At 39.9% G+C, this 23797-nt stretch overlaps 1 protein-coding gene across 4 annotated transcripts in view; it reads right to left on the bottom strand.

Moving 5' to 3' along the window:
* LOC127417178 (SH2 domain-containing adapter protein F-like) overlaps positions 1-22995 on the bottom strand; it is a 222590-nt gene extending 199595 nt beyond the window's left edge. For all 4 annotated transcript variants that reach the window (XM_051656995.1, XM_051656993.1, XM_051656994.1 and 1 more), the window contains exon 1: positions 22379-22995. In XM_051656995.1, coding sequence (XP_051512955.1) covers positions 22379-22819 — 441 coding nt within the window. In that variant the 5' untranslated portion in view covers positions 22820-22995. The remainder of the gene's footprint in view (positions 1-22378) is intronic.
* Between the last annotated feature and the right edge of the window lie 802 nt (positions 22996-23797).

Genomic DNA, 23797 nt, shown 5'->3' with positions numbered 1-23797 from the left:
CTGGTGTTCCATGTGCGTAACAGATTCGAGTAAAGTATGAACACCTTCTCAGCTGGATAACACAAGTACCAACTTTGAGCTCACATCTGCACGGGAGTGAAGTTCTATAGCTAATCCTGTTCACAACACAGGATATGACTTCATGATTAAAATAAACAAATCAAACCAACAAGCTTTGAGAATAGGAGACCAGAGGCCAAGCAACAGGTGGAAAAAAGTACCTGATATAGTCAGAATGTACCTAGCTCTTGGTCAGGAGTGCATTTTAAGTTTAACTGATTAAGAGAGCTTAAAGGAATAGTTCACCCCACACCAGATTTACAGTGAGTAGCCAAATGCCTTAAATTTCAGTCTGTTCCCCATCCAAATCTATCAAATGGCAGACATAAAATATGACTATATGGATCACTTTTATTGTGCTTTTTTGTTCTTTTGGAAATCCTGGTCACTGTATGTTTAAATTATATGGAAAATTACAGCATACATTTTCTTCAAAACTTCTATTGTGTTTTACTAAAAAAATCTAATAAGTGAGTAAATTATTACATAATTTTCATTTTTGAGTGAACTATCCCTTTAATATCTTAAAATCAAATGGGCAAGACTATGGTGAAAACATAAAAATAACCTGCACACCAAAATGCAACAGGTTACTTTCTTGGTCACACATTCTCTGTAGGCACTGAGAAGTATAATAAACAAGTACCTAATGGTGAAGTGTGTTATTTCTGTGCAACTATCAGAAATACAAAATAAATAACTTTTATAAAAAAGATTTTGGTCTTGTTCCTCTTTGTGATGAGGAGGAGGGCATGGCCGGGCCGTGACGGTGCACGGCCGGCGCTGAGTCAATTAATCAGCGGGACAGAAAGATAAAGGGGAGCCGGAGACGCCAGTTCGAGAGAGAGAGAGAGAGAGAGAGAGAGAGACGCTTTGTGTGTTTATGTTTGTTTAAGTTCATTTATGCATTAAAAGTTTATGTTGATTGTTCAGCAGGTTCCCGCATCCTCCTTGCCCATCCTTTACCTGTTACATTGGTGCCGAAACCTGGGAAAGAGGAGGGATGCACCGTTGTGGAGTTCTCTCCACTGCGTTCACCAGGGGAGGAGCCGCGGTCGTCTGCCAGGGGACAGAGTCGCCGCTGCCCACTGCTGGGAGTCAGAGGAACAGCTGCCATTTACCAGGAAGGGGAGGAGCCGTTCCCTCTGCCAGGGGTCGGAGGACTCACTGCCGTCTGCCCGGGGAGAAGCATCTGTCGTCCGCCAGAGGGCGGAGGAGTGGCAGAGGACCAGGCAACGGCGTGTTTGGGGACCAGCGAGCAAGTTTTTCTCTCTTTATTTCTGTCTCTCCCGCTCGCCCTTTCCCTCTCCCATCTCCCTCCCCTCATCTCGTCTCTCCCCAGGTTCCCGGGGGCGGGGTGGACCATCAGCTGGTGGAACGGCCGGAAGGGCAGCATCTCCCCTCCAGAGATGGGGGGGGGGGTTTGGGTGGAGTAGGCCAGTCCGGATGGCACACCGGCCTGAATCGGGCGGGGGAGGAGTGTGACGAGGAGGAGGGCGTGGCCGGGCCGTGAGGGTGCATTGAGTCAATTAATCAGCGGGGGAGAAAGATAAAGGGGAGCCAGAGACACCAGTTTGAGAGAGAGAGAGACACACAAGCGGCCGCGCTGTGTGTGTTTATGTTTGTTTAAGTTCGTTGTTTAAGTTAATTTATGCATTAAAAGTTTATGCTGATTGTTCAGCATAAATGGTTCCCACCGCCTTCTTGCCCATCCTTTTCCTGTTACACTCTTATTTAGATGGACTCTTCAACTCTGTCACAATGTATTTGTTACAGTTGTGCTGCTTTTCTCACAATGGCTATCACTCTTCATGACACTGGCAAACTCGAGCATGATAATGTCATTCTCTCTTCCAGAGGTCCCTCTCTGCTGAGACACCAACTGGACAGGGCTCAAGAAGATTATGGTGATTTTAATACAGCACAGATATTCAAGATTAAACACTATGGATACGCATGACAAAATCCAATTTCCTGTCACCTCTCTCTCTCTCTCTCTCTTTTCAGCTACAGATTTATACGTTTGAATTTTAGAGGGAAATGGAGGTGGATGCTGAGAGCAGAGAAGGAATTTTGACGGCAAACAAATAATATGGAATATTTACAGAGCATGCACACATTTAAGAATATATATTGTAATATGTACACTTATTTTAGCATCAGTTGCAGAAGAATGCTGATATAAAGCAAAAACACACAATTACTTGATATCATTATTTTCATCACTACTTATTTCCCTATTGCATGACGTCACTTCAGAATTCACATACAAACAAAACAATAAATCAATACCTAAACATGTTTTTGAAACCTTACTTGTAGCTGTTTTCTTACTGTTTACCTTGACTTGACTATCAAACAAAAATAGTAGCCCCCTACGTTTTCATTGCTACAACAAGACTTTGTACACAACTTCAGTTTAAACACTTCCAAAACTGAATGAAAATGAAGAGTCTTTCATCTAATTGCATGTATCCTAAGAAACCTATCAAGAAATTACCTGTCATATTGCACCCCAATATAAAAATAAAAAAAAACTTCAAAGTTAATGAAGCCTATGTTTAAATGAAGCCTATTTGTAGCCAATTAAGATATAATTGTTTTGTTACTTTTTTTTTATTTTTTACATTTGTAACAATTTTCATGACAATAAAGCACATTTCCCCCCTTCCACCCCCTAAAAAAACCCTAAAAAAAAAAAAATCTGCATCATGAATTTGCCAATTTAGTACAATTGTAAAGTATATTGGTAAGTATACTGTACGTCATGGTAGTATCTGTTGTGCTGAATTCATAAGCTTATTCAATGCAAATGTATTTTCATTTGGTATTACAGAGATGAGAATGAGATTAATGGGAATAATGGGAATTTGGAGGTAAATGTGCAAAAAATTCTTAATGGCCCTAAAAAATGCTTAATTTTCTTTATAAAAATATAATTCAATTTATATTATAAACAAAATAAAATTTTAAACATTTCTTCATCATTCACCCAATAGTTCTTGCTCTATTTAGACCTCATAAGCTACAGCTCCTCAGTTTTTGTGTACAATGCAGGAAAACAACCAGGGGCTGCACATAAGTGAATGAGGTCAGCGTGCGGATCTCTTGATTACAGGCGGAAACAGCGTGGCCTCAGTTGGCCCCTGGAGAAAAATGAGAGAAGGGAGGCTGTTGTGTGTCCGACCTAGGCATCCCACAAACGAGAAGAGAAGGGTGGAGACCCATATCCATCCAATGGAGCTACAACACGGGGATTTCCACAGTTCACTACCAACTCAGGCTTCCACCAAAAATCATTCTAATGCAATCACAATCCCTCTCCTAGTGTCGGCAGTCCACGTTCCACACGCAACAAGATGATTCCAGGGAACTTCAAATTTGGGGTCAAAAGCATTCTGTGTCAATGAGGATTAGGGTAAAAATAAGATTTATAATGCATCAGTTTAGAATCAGATAGATCTGTAAACTATCAGAGTTAAGATGCTAGAGAGGCGTGTTAACCACTCCCTGTCTATTTCAAGGGGCAAGATTGGACATGCCCAGTCAAAAGGGATTGTGAGGGAGCTGTAAACACTTCCTGTCAGGAAGAGAGCACTTCCTTAATCCTGAAGCAAAAGCATTCAGACTTATTTTTTTAAGCAGCAGAGAGTTTTAACCAGAGATTGAGTCATTGCTTTGCCTTTCGATCAATTGCCAGGTAATGCATTTTCTATTGGTGCAAAAAAAGAAAAAAATAACTTCAATCAGTATAATTTAAAAGAAAAATGCACACATTTAAGAATATATCTTGTAATGTGTACACACAACAGTTGCAGAAGTATGTTGATATTAAGCAAAAACACACCACAATTACTTGATATTATTTTCACTACTTATTTCCCTATTGCATGATTAACTGACTAAACTACTAACCTAAGATTGGACTCAAGATGGCGCCGAGTATGGCTGCTGCGTTGCGAGCTCCGACACAACACTGTAGTGTTTTGTATGTTTTGTTTACAATTCTTATGTTTTTTGTATTGGATGTTGTCTGCCTTATTGTCTAAGACAGACAAACACTTTTGGACATCGGTTCAGCAATTACACACCGTAAACCGGACTTCAAATTCCTCAATGCCGACCCGCTGTTTACAAACACACCAGCAGAGCCCTTTGTCTGGGCTGCCCGGCCACGGAAACGCAGGAGGAAAAGGGGAAATAGAGCCGGCGTTCTCATCAGAGTAAGACGTCGCGCAAATCGACCCCCGCTACCCAGTATTCTACTGGCAAATGTTCAGTCTCTGGATAACAAGCACTGCGAGCTGAAAGCGCGGATCTCTTTCCAACGAGAGACGAGGGACTGCTGCATTATCTGCCTTACAGAAACTTGGATGTCTGCTGAGATTCCAGATTCAGCCATTGAACCCACGGGGTTCTCCATGCACCGAGCGGACAGAGCGAAAGACCTCTCAGGTAAAAGCAGAGGTGGTGGTATATGTTTTATGATCAACAAATCCTGGTGTGATCAGAGGAACGTACATTCTATCAAGTCTTTCTGCTCTCCTAATCTGGAATTTCTCATGCTACTGTGTCGACCATTCTGGCTACCGAGGGAATTCACAGCGATCATTATCACTGCTGTGTTCATCCCGCCACAAGCCGACACATACCGGGCACTCAAGGAACTGTACGGGATTATAAGCAAGCAGGAAACTGCGCACCCTGAGGCCACGTTCATTGTGACCGGGTACTTTAATAAAGCCAGTTTCAAATCAGTCGCACCAAAATACCACCAACATATTTGTTTTAACACACGAGGGGACCGGGTTTTGGACGCACACTCGTGCACACTCTGACACACTGGTGTCAGGAGCACAACCTCTCCCTCAACGTCAGTAAGACAAAGGAGCTTGTGGTGGACTTCAGGAGAAGAGATAGAGAACGCAGTCCCATCACCAACAATGGAGCACCAGTGGAGAGAGTCAGCAGCTTCAAGTTCCTGGGTGTCCACATCACTGAGGAATTCACATGGTCCATCCACACTGAAGTCGCTGTGAAGAAGGCTCATCAGCGCCTCTTCTTCCTGAGACGGCTGAGGAAGTTTGGAATGAACTGCCACATCCTCACACGGTTCTACAGCTGCACTGTAGAGAGCATCCTGACTGGCTGCATCTCCGCCTGGTAAGGCAATAGCACCGCCCACAACCACAAAGCACTGCAAAGGGTGGTGCGAACTGCCAGACCCCTCCCTCCAGAACATATATACCAGGCGGTGTGTGAAAAAAGCTCAGAGGATCATCAGAGACTCCAGCCACCCGAGCCATGGGCTGTTCTCACTACTACCATCAGGCAGGCGGTATCGCAGCATCAGGACCCGCACCAGCCGACTTCACAGCAGCTTCTTCCCCCAAGCAATCAGACTTTTGAACTCTTGATCTCCCACGATCAAAATACATCAGCACTGCACTTTATTACTCTTACTCTTATATCTCACACCGGACTGTCATAAATTATATTATATCATATTCTCTCTTAACAACACACTGGCAACTTACTATCAAACGACAGCATGAATGTCAATACAGCACAATACAACCTACTGTACATTCTGTATATACTTGTGTATTCTATATTGTGTGTATTGTATACTGTACATTGTATGTTATTATTTGTATATTGTGTTGTGTAATTATGTGTATATTAGATTTTAAATTGTGTTGTAAATCTGATGTTTAATGTAAACTGGTATATGTCTCATCACTGTCAACATGACTATGTTGCTCGCAACTGCACCCAAGAATTTCACACACTATTGCACTTGTGTATATGGTTGTGTGACAATAAAAGTGATTTGATTTGAAGTGCGAGTAGTGTGCGTTTACACAAATTCAATAAAATAAAAAAAAAATTTTACAAATAAAAAGAGTACTATGAGTACCCAGAAGATGATGCGCATCTTTTACTGAAATAATAGTGTGGAATATTGGACACTACATGCATTTAATGGCCCCGTATGCCCCCCTCTAGAGATCCTCACCGTTTTTGAGCCAGAACATTTCTGCTTACACATATAATATATATATGTATATGTGTGTGTGTGTGTGTGTGTGTGTGTGTGTGTGTGTATGTAAGTGCCATCTGGCACCAACATTCATGCCACGGTCCAAATCACTGGCATCACATTTCTTTCCCATTCTGATGGTTGATGTGAACATTAACTGAAGCTCCTGACATGTATCTGATGATTTTATGCACTGCACTGCTGCCACACGATTGGCTGATTAGATAATCACAAGGATGATTGTTGGTGCCAGATGGGCTGGTTTGAGTATTTCTGTAAATGCTGATCTCCTGGAATTTTCAAACACAGCAGTCTCTAGAATTTACTCAGAATGGTGCCAAAAACTAAAAACATCCAGTGAGCAGCAGTTCTGTGGATGGAAAGGCCATGTTGATGAGAGAGATCAGAGAATGGCCAGATTGATTCACACTGACAAAGTCTACTGTAACTCTGATAACCGCTCTGTACAATTGTGGTAAGAAGAACAGCATCTCAGAATGCTATTCTGATATGCGGGTTGGCGCCATTTTGGCTGCACGAGGGGGAACTACACAATATTAGGTAGGTGGTTTTAATGTTGTGGCTGATCGGTGTGTGTATTATATATATAAAAAAAAAACTGATAATTATCTAATAGATATTGTCCCTTTTAAAAAGCTTCCATGTAGCTAGCTGTTTTTTGTTAGTTACTGTAATGGTAATGTAGCTAACTACTATTTCAAAAGAATATGTAGTAAGCAAACTGTAGTTGAACTACTTTTAATGAGTACTGTATCTCATAAGTACTATTTCAAAGTAGCTTCCCCAAAATTGATCATTTTCTCAGCAATGTAATTTCATTGCAATTGTGGCAAGTATAAAGGGCAACTAACAAGTCTGTAATGTTTGTTTTGTGTCACGTAAAAAAGGTGCATCACTGTGCAGGCTAAAATAACTGCAAATAAACAAACATTCTGCCATTACAGGGCATTTTTACAGGCTAACAGCAGAGATATGAGTATTTAAATTTCTCCCACAAGAGTCTTTTGCCATCTCATCTTTACTCTAATATACCCAGTGGAGAGACATTAAAACTGCAAAGAGGAAAAGTCAACTATCGCAGGGCAAAAAGAAAGGAATAGACTAATTACATAGACTAAGAAACATTTATATACTCTCAGGCAATTCTAGCCCCTTTTTTCTAGTGACATGGCTAAAAATACAACCCCAATTCCGAAAAATTTGGGACAGTATGAAAAATGCTAATAAATACAAAAAGGAGTGATTTGTAAATTATTTTCACCCTTTGCTATATTGAAAGCACCACAACTACACATAATATGATGTTTTACCTTGTGAATTTCATTTTTTTTTTTTTTTTTTTTTTTTTAAATGTAGTCATTTCAAATCAGATGATTACAACATGCTCCAAAAAAGTTGAGACAAGCAATTTAAGACTAATAACAATTTGATAAGTTGAAATAACAAGGCGATGTGAAACAGGAGATGTTAAACAGGTGAGGCAATTGTGTCATAGCACTGTATACTGTATAAGGAGCCTCCAAAAACAGCCTAGTTCTTCAAGAGCAAGGATCGTTCAAGACTGGTCAATTTGCAAACAGATGCTTCAGCAAATAATCCAGCACTTTGAGAACAATGTTCCCCAAAGACAAATTGGAAGGATTTTGGGCATTTCACCCACTACAGAGCACAATATAGTTAAAAGATTCAAGGAATCTGGTCAAATCTCAGTGCGTAAAGGGCAAGGCAAAAACCATTTCTGAATGCGTGTGATCTCTGATCCCTCAGATGTCACAGTCTTAAAAATGGCATTCATCTGTAATGGATATCATGAACATGGGCTTGGGATAACTTTAGTAAACCTTTGTTAGTCAACACCACTCGCCGCTGCATCCACAGATGCTAGTTAAGACTTTACTATGCAAAGCAGAAGCCCTACATCAACACTGTCCAGAAGCGCTGCTGACTTCTCTGGGCTCATCTTAGATGGAAAATAGAACAGTGGAACTGTGTTTTTTTGTCTGAGGCGTCCACATTTCAAAATATTTTTGAAAAACAAAGCCGTTGTGTTATCCGGGCCAAAGAGGAAAAGGACCATCCAAGCTGTTATTAGCGTCAGGTCCAAAAGCCAGTGTCTGTATGGGCCAGGGGTGTGTCAGTGCCCATGGCATGGGTAACTCGCACATCTGTGAGAACACCATGAATGCAGACAGACATGTAAAAATTTTGGAGCAACATATACTGCCATCCAGCACAGTCTTTTCCAAAGACGTCACTGCATTTTCCAGCAAGACAACTTCAAACCACATACTGCCCGGATTTCAAGTTCAATTGTGCAGCTAAAGACTTACATAATGGATGAATGGGGGAAAATCCCACATTCTAAACTTAAACTTGTCTCTTCAATGCCCAAATGCTTAATAAGTGTTATTAGAAGAAATGGCGATGTTTCACAGTGGTAAACACTCAACTGTCCCAACTTTTTTGGAGCGTGTTGCAATCATCTGATTTGAAATTACTGTACAAAAAATAAAATAAAATAAAATTCACAGGGTAAAACATCATCTAATGTGTAGCTGTAGTGCTTTCAATATAGCAAAGGGTTAATATAATTTACAAATCACTCATTTTTGTTTTTATTAGCATTTTTCACACTGTCCCAACTTTTTCGGAATTGGGGTTATACCTCTTTTTCTCACTTTTTTTAGTGCACTCCATGATAAATGTGTGTTATTGTCAGAAATAATTAATTATTTCTTTAGTTATTAATATTTAAATTAATTAATTGAATCTAACTTATTAAAACCTCATATGGGGCTCCAGTAAATGTAGTGTGCTACGTTTAGGAGCAAGTTTGGTTATTAGCAATAATTAATAATTAATTATTAAAATCAATAGAACATTGATGAGAATCAATGTTAGCTTTTTTAATCCTTTAAATCAGCAATTATCAAAGATAATCGTTAATTGTTAACATCGATGAAACATTAATTAAAATTAACACTAGCTTATTTATCATTCAAATTCAACAACCATCAAAGATAATTATCAATTATCAAAAATCAATAGAATATTAATAAGGATTAACATTGACGGGGCACCACCCTGGAATCAGGGACTAATAACCAGATAGTAGAAAAGTCTCAATATTAGATTTTTCCTAAGAAAACATCGACATCGGAAGAATATCGATTTTCGGGGGAAAAAAAACAATGAATGAAGGTTTGAATCCGAGCACTGACATCCCGTCAGCATGACACAGGCGTATGCGAAACAAACCAAAACACTTCTCTTTGTAATATAAACAAAGTTTATTTATGCAGTAATATCAATTAATAATTAATACAATGCAGTCAATAAACTTCCGACTTACAACTACAAACTAAACAGTGATATGATTAGATATGGAAATAAAAATAATCCTATAACACAAAGTGTGTGTGTGACAGTGTGTGTGTGTGTAAGGAGGGATGCACACAAAATGGCGGACGTGACTCTCGTGGAGAGTGTCACGCGAGACTTCCAGCCAGGGAATATGACCGTGAATGGGGGCAGAGAGAAACCAGTCAATGGCTTCTACCAGTTACCGCGTGTATCCGCTTGTACGATAGCTTAGGGACAAAGCTGGGCTTTAGCATTAAGCTATCTACGAGCCAAAAATGTGTGCCAGAATGTTTGTGAGGGGTTGCGTGCGTGTGTGTGTGTGCGTGTGTGTGGTTAGAGAGAGAGAGAAGTGATGGCCCTAAAGCCGATTTCGCGATCGTGGGAGAGAAAGCAGCTGTTAGTTTATCTGTCTCACCCGCGATGGCGAAATTGCACAACAGTCCAATTTGGTTGGACCACAATACAGCAAAAACAAATTTGTGATAATTAATACCCCGAGTATTAATAATGAGCGGACATGGCGGTCCGTAAACTGTACAAGCAAAAACCTTGAAACACAAGAATAACACACTATAATATTCTCTCTCTGCCCAGACGTAAACCTCTTATTGAATCGCATGAGGACAGAATGTGTGTTCATCCGTCCTTTAATTCCGACCCGGTTCCTTGAGGCTCGGGTGATGACGGGCGGCCGTTTCCTCGCTCTGTCGGCGGGCTGGCGGGCTGTTGATTCTCGGCGGGCTGGCGGAGAACTCAGAAATGTCAACTTGATTGAAGATGGAAGAGAAATCTTTAATCTCTTCACTTCTGCAGGCAAACGTATAAAGTTGCGGATTGCGTGGCGGTCTCCTTCGGATCCGTTAGAGTGTTCGGTTGAACACAGAGTAATCTCAACTCGTCCAGCGAGATGGAGAGTGTATGGCCACAGTTTCAAGTCGGACGTTACTTCCTTGTGCCACGAGGTTGCACCCGAGAGCAGCGATGAGCTGCGTCTATACCCGGTGAACAAAGTTGCTGGAAGCAAATCCCGGAAGCATTTCAGAGGTATTTCAACTCCTGATGATGTCATGTTTTGAGGGACGTTCTGTTGTGTGCCTCATCCAATAGGAGTTGAGAGTTCGATCCTTTTGTGAGCAAGGCTTCATGGGATTTGTAGTCTGTTTTGGACTCCCTTTGTTTGATTTTGCCGCGATTTTTATCAGTATAATTTACGACTTGGAATGTGGGGGCTTGAGTTAGGTTTTTACGACTGTGTTAGGCCTGCCTTCGTCTTCTATCTGAATACATGAGGCCCAACATTTGTGATAGGTGTGTTAAAATGAAAAACAATTTTGCCCACTGCTGCAGATTAGAGAGTGTTCTTTCATGCCATTCTAAGATTAGCTGTCCTTAAACCAACCAAAATCTATGGCCTAAGACAAAAGGTCTCTGATCAGTGTGAGAGGGCAGCTCTCCTTAGCTGACCCTAGTCCAAACTGACTCACTGCAGTGGAGACACGATTTTGGCCCAGTGGGAGCAACACGTGGTCTAAATTCCAGCCCTGAAGCTAGAGTGAATCAGGATTCTGGTCCTGACTAAGCAGGATATAAATTAAGGATAATGTTGCCGTAATTAATTTAGACCCTTTCAGTTCCTGCAAGCTCAATCACTAAAACACATGTCACAATACGGTTTCTAGCCAACCACATTGTCTGAATAGACCTGTGGTTGGCCTCCTTCCAAAATTTTGGATTTAACATCCAACACTTCATATTGTTCCTAACAATTTATTTTTGTCTACAAGTTAAATGTGGTTAGTTAAATGTATCCAAACTTTTGACTGGTAGTGTATCTTCAAAATTCCTCAGACACCGTAGAATTATAGGGGTGGGGTTACATCTCAAAGCATGCAGCCCAGTGCTTCATTCAGCTAAACAGACCAGTATAAGGTTCTCATAATGTTTAGGAAAGACTTGTTGCTTCTTATAGGAAACAAGGTCATCTTTAATTAAATACCTGTCAAATGTGTGTGGGAGTTTTCATTCATTCAAACAACCAGTACTCACAAAACAGACTGTGCATACCTAAAATAGTTGAGTGGATGCATGTAATTCTTTTGTCTTTCAATGAAGGTCAACAGACTTCTGCTGTTTTCAACCATTCATTTAAAAGAATACCACACATATCCACACACGCACATAAAAAAAAAAAAAAACTAAATACATAGCAACAGACTATGCTATGGGGATCACCATAGATACATAAATATGTCAGCAGAACCTTATCAGGTGCATTCAAACCAATTTATAAAAAAATCTGTTGGTTCTCTGCTACATTTAAGTTAGTAAGGAGCAAGAAAATGTCAATTGAATGTTCTCATATGAATAAAGCACACTGTATAATTTTGGCCACAATTCTGCCATCTGAGACAAATTTCAGGAATCCTAAAGGATTTCTGTCATCTGTAGGGCAAAATCAGCAATCTTACAACATTTAGTGTGACATGCTCACAGACGGCCGATTAATAGCCTTTGTGATGATCTTTAGCCTCCGACGAAGTTCTGGCAGTGTCAGAAATTTAGCATCGCATTCGTATAGTATGACTGCAATTACGACAGCCAGATGAGATATTCCGCGTCTCTCTCGCACCCCAAATCACTGTTTTCAGAGAAACCCCGCCGAGGATTCTCCTTGGGAAGAAACCTGCTCCCTGTCTGCACCACAGCAACATTTGTGCTCAGTTATCACTCTACTAAAGCTCTTAAGCAGAAAATACTTGTTGAAAAGTGTAACACCCATTAAATACAGGGCTTACAAAGCGAAAATAAATGACTGCATTTCTTAACACGTTTTTTCTTTACATTTATCATGCATTTTCTTTACAACTTTATTTTAATTACTATTTTACTTTTAATACATTTACTTTGTGTCTGTAAACTTCTAGCAAAGATTCACACAAACAAAAAGTATTATGGGATGTTTTCATCCAAATCAGCAGATACAACTGGATGCAATAATAGAAATCTTTGTCATTTGTGACTTTAACCATAGGGAACTTGCAAGCACGATATTATTAGCCTTCATGAATTTTAGAAATTTTGCGTGGCCTAGGTTACTAATCTAAAAGAGGAGAAAGACATACTAAAACCCACCTTTTGTGTTTTCCCTATGTGAACAGAGAACTTTGTCATTTTTCGGGCCACAAGTCTTTTTATTACCACAACAAATCTTTGTTTGTGGTAGCTAATTATTACTGTAGGCTACCACCCCCAGTCACGTTCCTTCTCAACAACTGTAATTTTGTGTATTTGTGATCAGGATGTCTTATTAAATGCCTATTTGACAGGTGATGGAGTGGTATTGGAGCAATGGAAATGCTGATGTGCTGACTTTCAGAAAGAAAAAAATACCCTCCTTCAGGCAAATCTTGCCATTTCGCTTCTATTCATTATCAACGATCTATACACTTCTATTATATTTACGATCACATTCACTGATCGGGATGATTGGGACCACCGATGTGTATCGTACAGTCTGACAATTTCGCACAGTGTGCCATGGCGATCTCAATGCGTTCATATCGTACAGTCTGACAAGTAACAATCTTAAAGGACTGTAAAACTCCTACAGCGTATAGCGGGCTTAAATGTATAACTTATTTTGTGGAATATGGCTGTATAAAATCTCTCTTTGAAAACTTTGAAATGGTCCCCAGACCTACTATTTCTCCTATCTGAGCTATTCCAACACAATGGGACTAAATGTATGAGTATCTTGAGCCTCGATTAATGAACTTCCTTGCTAACAACTGAATTTGGCAAGGTCAGTCAACTTCCACAACAGTCTCAGCAGAGTATTTCTTAATATATCTCACTAGAATGTCATTGTATGCCGTAACATTAAGACTTCCCTTCACTGGAATTCAGGGGCTGAGCTGTTAATTAGAAGATTAATCCTTTTAAAGGGAATTTTAATAGGCATGTGTACAAAAGTGTACAAATAAGGATTAAAAGAAAATCTAACATTGTGAGTCAAACAAGAGGTCGGTTCTGAGAATTTCAAACTTCTCAGGCACCAACTTCCAAGAAGCTCAAGAACAACACATGCAGATACTGATCAGGGTAAAAGAAGTGCTGACTGAGAGATAGTGACAACCGAACAATGTGTTTCAAATTCAATTCTGAGATCCATCAGCATCAATATTAAAATGGCAATGGAGAATTCTGACAGCGACATCTCCTTGATGCGATAAGAGCAAACTAATTCTTGTTCAAACAGGCATGGTTTTACATGCCCATTTACTAAATGCTATAAACCAGTTTAATTGGTAGTTCACACCTGACAGAATACTGATCTGACAGGAGAAGAGCATGATGATGCATTTGATGGGAGAGACCAGTCTACCTGGCGCCAAAAGCCCTGCATCAGGTCAATATTCTATTTGATTGTCATGTTATCCAAACCAGTAATCTAGATAGTGTTTACTTCTCCCCAGCCTGAACCACTCTGAGAAACATTCAAATGCTCTCAGTGACCTTGTTCTTGCCTGGCAGGAACATGTCAGCTGAAATACAATACACAGTGTGACAAAAATGTTAGAAAGGTTGAAAACACACTGAAATCAAAAAGCTAATTTGTCTATGAGCAATGCAACAGCAATGACTGGCTGCAGCAACAACACAAGGAAATCTAGGATCATCATATTATTAAGGCCAAAGTATACTTCTATGATATACTGTATGACCGCACTCAGATTTTCTCAGCAGACGGACGCAGTCCTCATCGACCGTACTAAAAGTATGTCACAAAGTAGCTGTAGTGGGCATGCATAAAACACATTCCTATTCACATGCAGTCAGAAGAGTAGGCCTATACTTTGAAAACAAAGCAGTCAACCTGGCGCAAGCTGAAGCGGAACGCACAAAAACGAAGCATACCTGGGCCTTTAGATTCCTCATCATCAGTGAGGAAATAAGAAAGGTTCATTCTATTCACTGACAGTCATATTGAATATATATTGATACATCCTCAATTACTTTCACACAAATTACTATATTATAGGTTGCCTTGTTAGCCACCCAGGGAAAGTACTAGACAACTCTCAAGAGAAAAACACAAGAACAAACCCTATATGCAAGGTCACTGCAGGCACACAGTGTGGTAAAATGAGTGTGCCTGCGTACTGTATGCGAGTTTTGTTTGCATCCATTATCTTCTGTTTATCTTTCACTAATTCACTTTCACGAGTCCTTCAGCAATTTAGCCTGAGGATGAACAAAGTTGTCTGTATGTCAGCATGGTTAAGTGTGTGTGTGTTGTTAATTAGCACTACATTGAAATGATAATAGATCATCTTCCAAAATGCTCTAAGCCGAGGTGTAATCATCTACAGTAAAAACACATTAAGAACAATTAAATAATAAAGCAATGCCAATACCTTACTAAAGCACATTTAGTGAGCCTTCTTGCCATTTTACTTTGGAATGGTGTTGACCAAGGCTAAAATCTGCCAAATACAACAGTTAAAGCAAATGTGTAAACTTCAGACAGTATGCTTTAATATCCATTATAAAATAAAAAGTTTCAGATTTAAAATCTGACTGTATGAGCCATGTTAAAATCGTATTTGTATTTTTTGTTTTGAATTAAAAGTGTCTTGTCATAAAAAATCCTTAACCATGCTAATCTCACTGTAACACATGACCCGCTTCGGCTTATTGCTTATTATTATTGCTTACTGACACATATTTTAACTTATATTCTGTACCTAAGACTCAGCTCAAAGTCTTCTTGCAGTAATAAACACACTGAATCAAATGACTGAATCCTGCTGCCATTTCAAAATCAGGATAGAGAAAACACAACACAGCTACTGGCATTCTTTGCATTAGAAATGCATTTACATAATTGTCATCCACTTGTCAAGTAATTAAGACATTAGTTGGCCTTTTCAAAGTACCAGGAGGACACCAGCATTCCAGTCTCACAGGTCGATATACACAGCATTCTGTAAAAGCAAGCAGATTTACTCAGCCTATCAGGTTACTGCGCTGATCTGAGCATAATTATGTAGCGTGTGCGTGTAAAGCTATTCCCATACGCTTAATGTATCTATGATGTTCGTATTTTTAAAATATAATCAAAGTAATGCTTAAATTTTTGAATATAAATTTTAAATGTTGTTATTAACCTGCATGGATCTATTTCAGTAAGCAGTAAAAAGCTATGTACATCTGAGCTTCGATGGTGATGGTAAATTACATACTTTTGAGCATGAAAAAATTATGCCTTGATACCACAGAACCCCTTGTTGTGTATTGTTTGCATTTGCATCCAGGCGTTTGCAACCAGGCATTAGCATAGAGATAAATGAATTTTCGTAAAGTACTTTATTAATTAAGCTTTAGGTCTTAAAATTCGTATTTCAGATTTAAGCACCACAAGGGCTGAGGATGCCATGTGTGGTGGAATCAGATGGTAATACCATTGTACTTTTACAGGTGCATCTCAATAAATTAGAATGTCGTGGAAAAGTTCATTTATTTCAGTAATTCAACTCAAATTGTGAAACTTGTGTATTAAATAAATTCAATGCACACAGACTGAAGTAGTTTAAGTCTTTGGTTCTTTTAATTGTGATGATTTTGCTCACACTTAACAAAAACCCACCAATTCACTATCTCAAAAAATTAGAATACATCATAAGTACATCACAAACATTTTTTTAGTGAATTGTTGGCCTTCTGGAAAGTATGTTCATTTACTGTATATGTACTCAATACTTGGTAGGGGCTCCTTTTGCTTTAATTACTGCCACAATTCGGCATGGCATGGAGGTGATCAGTTTGTGGCACTGCTGAGGTGGTATGGAAGCCCAGGTTTCTTTGACAGTGGCCTTCAGCTCATCTGAATTTTTTGGTCTCTTGTTTCTCATTTTCCTCTTGACAATACCCCATAGATTCTCTATGGGGTTCAGGTCTGGTGAGTTTGCTGGCCAGTCAAGCACACCAACACCATGGTCATTTAACCAACTTTTGGTGCTTTTGGCAGTGTGGGCAGGTGCCAAATCCTGCTGGAAAATGAAATCAGCATCTTTAAAAAGCTGGTCAGCAGAAGGAAGCATGAAGCGCTCCAAAATTTCTTAGTAAACGGGTGCAGTGACTTTGGTTTTCAAAAAACACAATGGACCAACACCAGCAGATGACATTGCACCCCAAATCATCACAGACTGTGGAAACTTAACACTGGACTTCAAGCAACTTGGGCTATGAGCTTCTCCACCCTTCCTCCAGACTCTAGGACCTTGGTTTCCAAATGAAATACAAAACTTGCTCTCATCTGAAAAGAGGACTTTGGACCACTGGGCAACAGTCCAGTTTTTCTTCTCCTTAGCCCAAGTAAGACGCCTCTAATGTTGTCTGTGGTTCAGGAGTGGCTTAGCAAGAGGAATATGACAACTGTAGCCAAATTCCTTGACATGTCTGTGTGTGGTTGATGCCTTGACACCAGCCTCAGTCCATTCCTTGTGAAGTTCACCCAAATTCTTGAATCGATTTTGCTTGACAATCATCATAAGGCTGCGGTTCTCTCGGTTGGTTGTGCATCTTTTTCTTCCACACTTTTCCTTCCACTCAACTTTCTGTTAACATGCTTGGATACAGCACTCTGTGAACAGCCAGCTTCTTTGGCAATGAATGTTTGTGGCTTACCCTCCTTGTGAAGGGTGTCAATGATTGTCTTCTGGACAACTGTCAGATCAGCAGTCTTCCCCATGATTGTGCAGCCTAGTGAACCAAACTGAGAGACCATTTTGAAGGCTCAGGAAACCTTTGCAGGTGTTTTGAGTTGATTAGCTGATTGGCATGTCACCATATTCTAATTTTCTGAGATAGTGAATTGGTGGGTTTTTGTTAAATGTGAGCCAAAATCATCACAATTAAAAGAACCAAAGACTTAAACTACTTCAGTCTGTGTGCATTGAATTTATTTAATACATGAGTTTCACAATTTGAGTTGAATTACTGAAATAAATGAACTTTTCCACGACATTCTAATTTATTGAGATGCACCTGTATATACTGATATTCCATGGAACTGAATGATTGCCATATACACATACTACAGTGTTTAGATAGTATTCCAAGGTATTTGAAAGATTAATACCATGGTAATACCATGGTAACTTTTTGGTACCTTTTTGTTAATGCAATCATAATTTGCATACTATTTAGGAGAGAGGTCAGGGGTCAGAGAACATGCAAACTGAAATTGAATACTCCAAATGCAAACTGAGAAAGCAAACCATCAGACATCCCCTTAACTAAACACACACAGTCTTCAAATCTGTCCTTTAACAATGACTTACTTTCTTATGCAGGTCGCTTCCCTTCAACAATTTATTGTCCAGTAATCTGATCACACCATTTCAGCTTTGATAAAAGAGCAGACCAGCACAAACAACACTCTCTGACTGCCTCTAAACACCACGCCTCACTGACCGCAGTAATTAAAGTAAAGCCGAGCTCCGGCTACGGAGATGACACCATTTCTTTTAATTAGACAGGCCAGAAGCTGCAGCATTTAACGGGATTGATAAATCAGTAGCTTGTTGTCTTGCTTTGAAAGGTAGTTCACAAGCATGTTGGCTGTAAAAGGCTGAAGAATGTTCATCAGCTCATCAAGAAAGTGAGCGACGGTAACAGCAGCATGTCATTCAGTAACCTGTAGTACGCAGTAACAACACTGTGTTTGCCACGCAGGCAGAGTTAAACAGAACAGCACAACAGAAACAGGAACTTTGGGTAGGACATATCTAAGGGCTAGTCCATTTTTTAAATAGCCAATAGGCTTAAAGGAAGTTTTTACAACAAATTCAATTCTCTCATCATTTACTCACCCTCATGCCATTCCAGATGCACATGACTTACTTTCTTCTGCAGAACACAAACAAAGATTTTTTGGAAGAATATTTCAGCTCTGTAGGTTCTCACAATGCAAGTGAATGGGTACCAACATTTTGAAGCCCCAAAAGCACAAAGGCAGCATAAAAGTAATCTATTTGACTCCGGTGGTTAAATCCTTATCTGGAGAAGCAATATTATTGGTGTGGGTGAGAAACAGATCAATATTCAATTCCTTTTTTACTTTCAAGCTCCACATCCACTTTCACATTCTTCATGCATATTGCCACCTACTGGGCAGGGAGAATTTATTTGAAAAAAAAAGGACAAATAAACACAGCAAAAAAAAACCACTCTCACTTTCAACTGCTTTTATTTTCTGCAAACTTAACATATGTAAATATTTGTATGATCATAAAAAGATTCAACAACTAAGACATAAACTGAACAAGTTTCACAGACATGTGACTAACAGAAATGGAATAATGTGCCCCTGAACAAAGCAGGGGTCAAAATCAAAAGTAACAGTCAGTATCTGGTGTGGCCACCGGCTGCATTAAGTACTGCAGTGCATCTTCTCCTCATGGACTGCACCAGATTTGCCAGTTCTTGCTGTGAGATGTTACCCCACTCTTCCACCAAGGCACTTGCAAGTTCCCAGACATTTCTGGGGGGAATGGCCCTAGCCCTGACCCTCCGATTCAACAGGTCCCAGACGTGCTCAATGGGATTGAGATCCGGGCTCTTCGCTGGCCATGGCAGAACACTGACATTCCTGTCTTTGCAGGAACAAGCAGTATGGCTGGTGGCATTGTCATGCTGGAGGGTCATGTCAGGATGAGCCTGCAGGAAGGGTACCACATGAGGGTGGAGGATGTCTTCCTTGAAACACACAGCGTTGAGATTGCCTGCAATGACAACAAGATCAGTCTGATGATGTTATGACACACCACCCCAGACCATGACGGACCCTCCACCTTCCACCTCCAAATCAATCCCGCTCCAAAGTACAGGCATCCGTGTAACGGAACATCATTCCTTCAATGATAAATGCGAGTCCAACCATCACCCCTGGTGAGACAAAACCGCGACTTGTCAGTGAAGAGCACTTTTTGCCAGTCCTGTCTGGTCCAGCGAAGGTGAGTTTGTGCCCATACGTTGTTGCCGGTGATGTCTGGTAAGGACCTGCCTTACAACAGGCCTACAAGCCCTCAGTCCAGCCACTCTCAGCCTATTGCGGACAGTCTGAGCACTGATGGAGGGATCATGTGTTCCTGGTGTAACTCAGGCAGTTGTTGTTGCCATCCTGTACCTGTCCCGCAGGTGTGATATTCGGATGTACCGATCCTGTGCAGGTGTTGTTACACGTGGTCTGCCACTGCGAGGATGATCAGCTGTCCTTCCTGTCTCCCTGTAGCGCTGTCTTAGGTGTCTCACAGTATGGACATTGCAATTTATTGCCCTGGCCACATCTGCAGTCCTCATGCCTCCATGCAGCATGCATAAGGCACGTTCACGCAGATGAGCAGGGACCCTGGGCGTCTTTTTTTGGTGTTTTTCCAGAGTCAGTTGAAAGGTCTCTTTAGTGTCCTAAGTTTTTATAACTGTGACCTTAATTGCCTACCGTCTGTAAGCTGTTAGTGTCTTAACGACCGTTCCACAGGTGCATGTTCATTAATTGTTTATGGTTCATTGAACAAGCATGGAAAACATTGTTTAAACCCTTTACAATAAAGATCTGTAAAGTTATTTGGATTTTTACAAAATTATCTTTAAAATACAGTGTCCTGAAAAAGGGACGTTTCTTTTTTTGCTGAGTTTATTTATCTGTTTCTCACTCACACCTATCATATAACTTCAGAATCATGGACTTAACCTCTGGAGTTGCATGGATTACATTAATGCTGCCTTTGTGTCCTTTTTGGAGCTTCAAAATTCTGAGATATTCCTCTAAATATTTCTTCAGCAGAAGAAAGTCATACACATCCGAGATGGCATGAGGGTCTGTAAATGATGAGAGAATTTTCATGTTTGGGTGAATCTCTCTTTAAATTATGACAGACACAAACTATGATTTGCTACTTGCTATAATTTTACAAGTTGTATTAGGGAGAGGGACATTCTCATTCTAGACAGCATTTGATTGGGTAAAACTCTGTGCAGTGCAAGCGTTATCAATATTTTTGGTCCGTTTTCCTTAAAGAGGAAGACTGTACATTTTAAATGTATATAAATGCACTTTTAGCAGATATGAGTAAATTTGAATATAGATGGCCTGAACTAACACACATGGACAAAAAGCCACAAAACTCTACTTCTGATTTAATGGCGTCTTTAAATAACATTGAGGAAATGTAACAAACAAAATGTGTATGTCATGCATTCACTAAAGATAAGGAGTACACCTGCTGAGAGACTTCCATGAAGACATCTTTGGGGACGTGTGCAATGCATTACATCATTGTTTGAAGCATGCATTTTTTCAAGCATAATATATTACTAACCTGAGATTGTATGTCAAGTTGCGTACAGGCCACACCTCACAGGAAAAGGTGTGGCAGTTATGAAATGTAGAGGAAGTGTTCTGAATGAGTTATACATTTGTGAAAGTTCTGGCTGCCATCCACGGAAAAAGTCAAACTGCTGTGATATCTGATTTACATAACTTGTTGGGCAAATAAACACAAAGTGTGTGAACTAGCGTGTGCGGCATCCAGGCACGTGCGTATTTGTATGTCTCTTTCCAGTCAGTTGGACTATGCACCTGTCTGTCTCTGTCATTGTTTTATTAAGGTAAACAGATGAGACGAGAGAAAAAAACAGAACGAGAGTTCCTGGGTTATTTATACTGAATGGTCTGAGACTCAAGTGGGACAGAAGAAATAGGGTAACAGATCATCCAACAGTAGATGTTTAACTACTATATGATTCCTGAATATACTGGATACTGAACGTCCAGGAACCTGTTGCATAAATGATGTTTTAATTTACACCCAAAATATACGGTAAAAGATCACATTGACTATAATGGACTTTAAAATGCATCCCATGACTAAAATATTGAAAACATAGAGGAAAGCAAAAGGCCTACAAGTGAAGCTTTGGGCAATCTGCAGATGTGGACTGTCAAGCAGGTTACACTGAGACAGAAATGAATGCAATCCAAATCTAACCCCAACTCAAGGATGTTTCCAGATGTCATGTTAAGAGTGTTCTCTCTGGTCCAGACATAACCGTTGAGGAACACATAAAATAACTTGTTTTACTGGTTTTGATGCAGAACTTACCTATTAAAGTGCACCTAAGCCCTAACAAAGTATGCAAGACTGTGCAAACCCTATTATCTTCAAATACTTCCACACTGTGCTGACATAAGTAAAAAAAAATTTATAATAATAATGTATGAGGTAGTACTATACAATAAGGTTCTATCTGTTAACATAAATGCATATCATTAACAATTATTTTTTACACCATTCACTAATCTTTAATAATGATTTATCCGAATACTATTGTTCATTGTTTGTTCATGTTAGTTCATAATGCAGCATCTAATAATAACGCATACAACTTTTTGTAAAAATGTATTAGTCAAGATAGAAATGACCATTTACCAAGAATAATAGATGCAGTAAAGGTATTGTTCTTTTAGCTCATGTTAAATTTGTATTAACATATGTTAACAAATACAACCACACTGTAAAGTGTTACCTAATAGGAAAAATTAAAATACCAAACATATAAATCAATAATAAACAATTAAAATATCAAAATAAAATTAACAAGTTTTATCAATTCGATTGCATTTTATAATACATTATAATATATATATATATATATATATATATATATATATATATATATATATATATATATATATATATATATATATAGGCCAATTCAAAATAAAAATTCACAAAATTGCAGTGGTGTTCAATATATGACACTACTCTGGTGATCTGTCCAATGCAGTGTATGTGCCCGTGCAGGTAGGCTGTGCATCATTCTTACCTTCTCCTGTTTACAACTGCTGCTGCTGTGGCCATTCTCGGGTTCGGCGGGTGGAGAAGTGGGGGATTTGACCGCTGTCAACCCGCTACTGCTGCCCGAACTTGAGCCACTACGCTCGATCGTCTCAACCTTTATGAGCCGGTGTTTCGGGGACACATACTTGACGTCCGGCGAGCCCGTTGAACTAGGTCCCGTGGAGAAGGGGATATTTCCGCCTCCCGTGTACGGATCCTCGAAGTCCAGCTCCTTCTGGAGTTTGTAGGCGGTAAGGATGTCGGGCTGTGCGGACATAAACCCGGTGCCCGTCTGCTGCTGATGGAGATGGTATCCGGGCGGACTGGATACAGTGGTGTGGAAGTGTCGGTAGTCCGGTTTTGGGGGCGCCGGTGGCGGGGCTTTGGTGGTTTTGAATCCCAGGTGCTCCTTGAACCATCTGGCCATGCTGCCAGCGCATTGCTCAAAACTCCGATAAAAGGATATATATCCGTACCCGTTTCCCCTCGTAGTGTGTCTGTAACCCTTCTGAAACGTGTCTGGGTTGTGTTTCTCCGCGCAGGCGGCAAGAGATGCCTGTTTCCCGATCTCTACTACTTTCTGTTTGGTGAAACTCTGTGCGACTCCTGGGCTCCGTGTACGCGCTGTATTTGTGTGTGCGCGCGTGTGACAGCTGATCTGCTGGTGGGATGTTCTACCTGAGAACGCCCACTGCCACCTATCGGTTAACTGTGCCATCGGAAACATACAAAGCAATAAGGGATAAAAATGGTTTTTGATGCACTTTTCGACAGTTAATTGTTCGATTAAATATATTTTATATATTTATGCATAATATTTCTTAAAACAGTATTTCATTCATGCATACTGCACACTACTATTGCACATTTCCCTTTTTATTTACTGTGACTGTGTCCATTTTTAATTCTCAATTTTATGTTGCTTTTTGTATAATCTGTTCCGTGTCTGCACCAACTCTATTTATTTTTTAGTGTTGAATAAAACTTTCCAAAATTCCAAAAGACAAAGCACATGTTTTCATTGTGTGCAATTCGTCAGCAAGGTGTCTTAAGCACATGAACGCAAAGTGTTACCTATAGCCTAACCTATTTGCTTAAGACAAAAACAAAAAGAAAAAAGAAAGCCTGTATAGGGAAAAATCCTGATCCACCTTGAATAACTTCCTTCACAACCCTTGTATGTTGTTCCATCAGATTTTTTTCAATCACAAATCCCACAAACTGCATTTGTAATTCCAAAGGTCTCAAAGTCCTTAAGGAATCTAAAGCTATGCCGTTATGTTGAATTGAAAAATGCATTCACACATCCAGTTGTCATTTCCTTTCAAACCTTGGTGTGTTGTAAACACTGATTGCCTTGGTCCTTCAGAACCTAGCAGAGGTCTTTTTTTCAAGGGGAAATACA

Source organism: Myxocyprinus asiaticus, chromosome 26 (assembly GCF_019703515.2).
Source record: "Myxocyprinus asiaticus isolate MX2 ecotype Aquarium Trade chromosome 26, UBuf_Myxa_2, whole genome shotgun sequence".
NCBI lineage: Eukaryota > Metazoa > Chordata > Actinopteri > Cypriniformes > Catostomidae > Myxocyprinus > Myxocyprinus asiaticus.
This window is presented reverse-complemented; position numbering and strand designations above follow the sequence as displayed.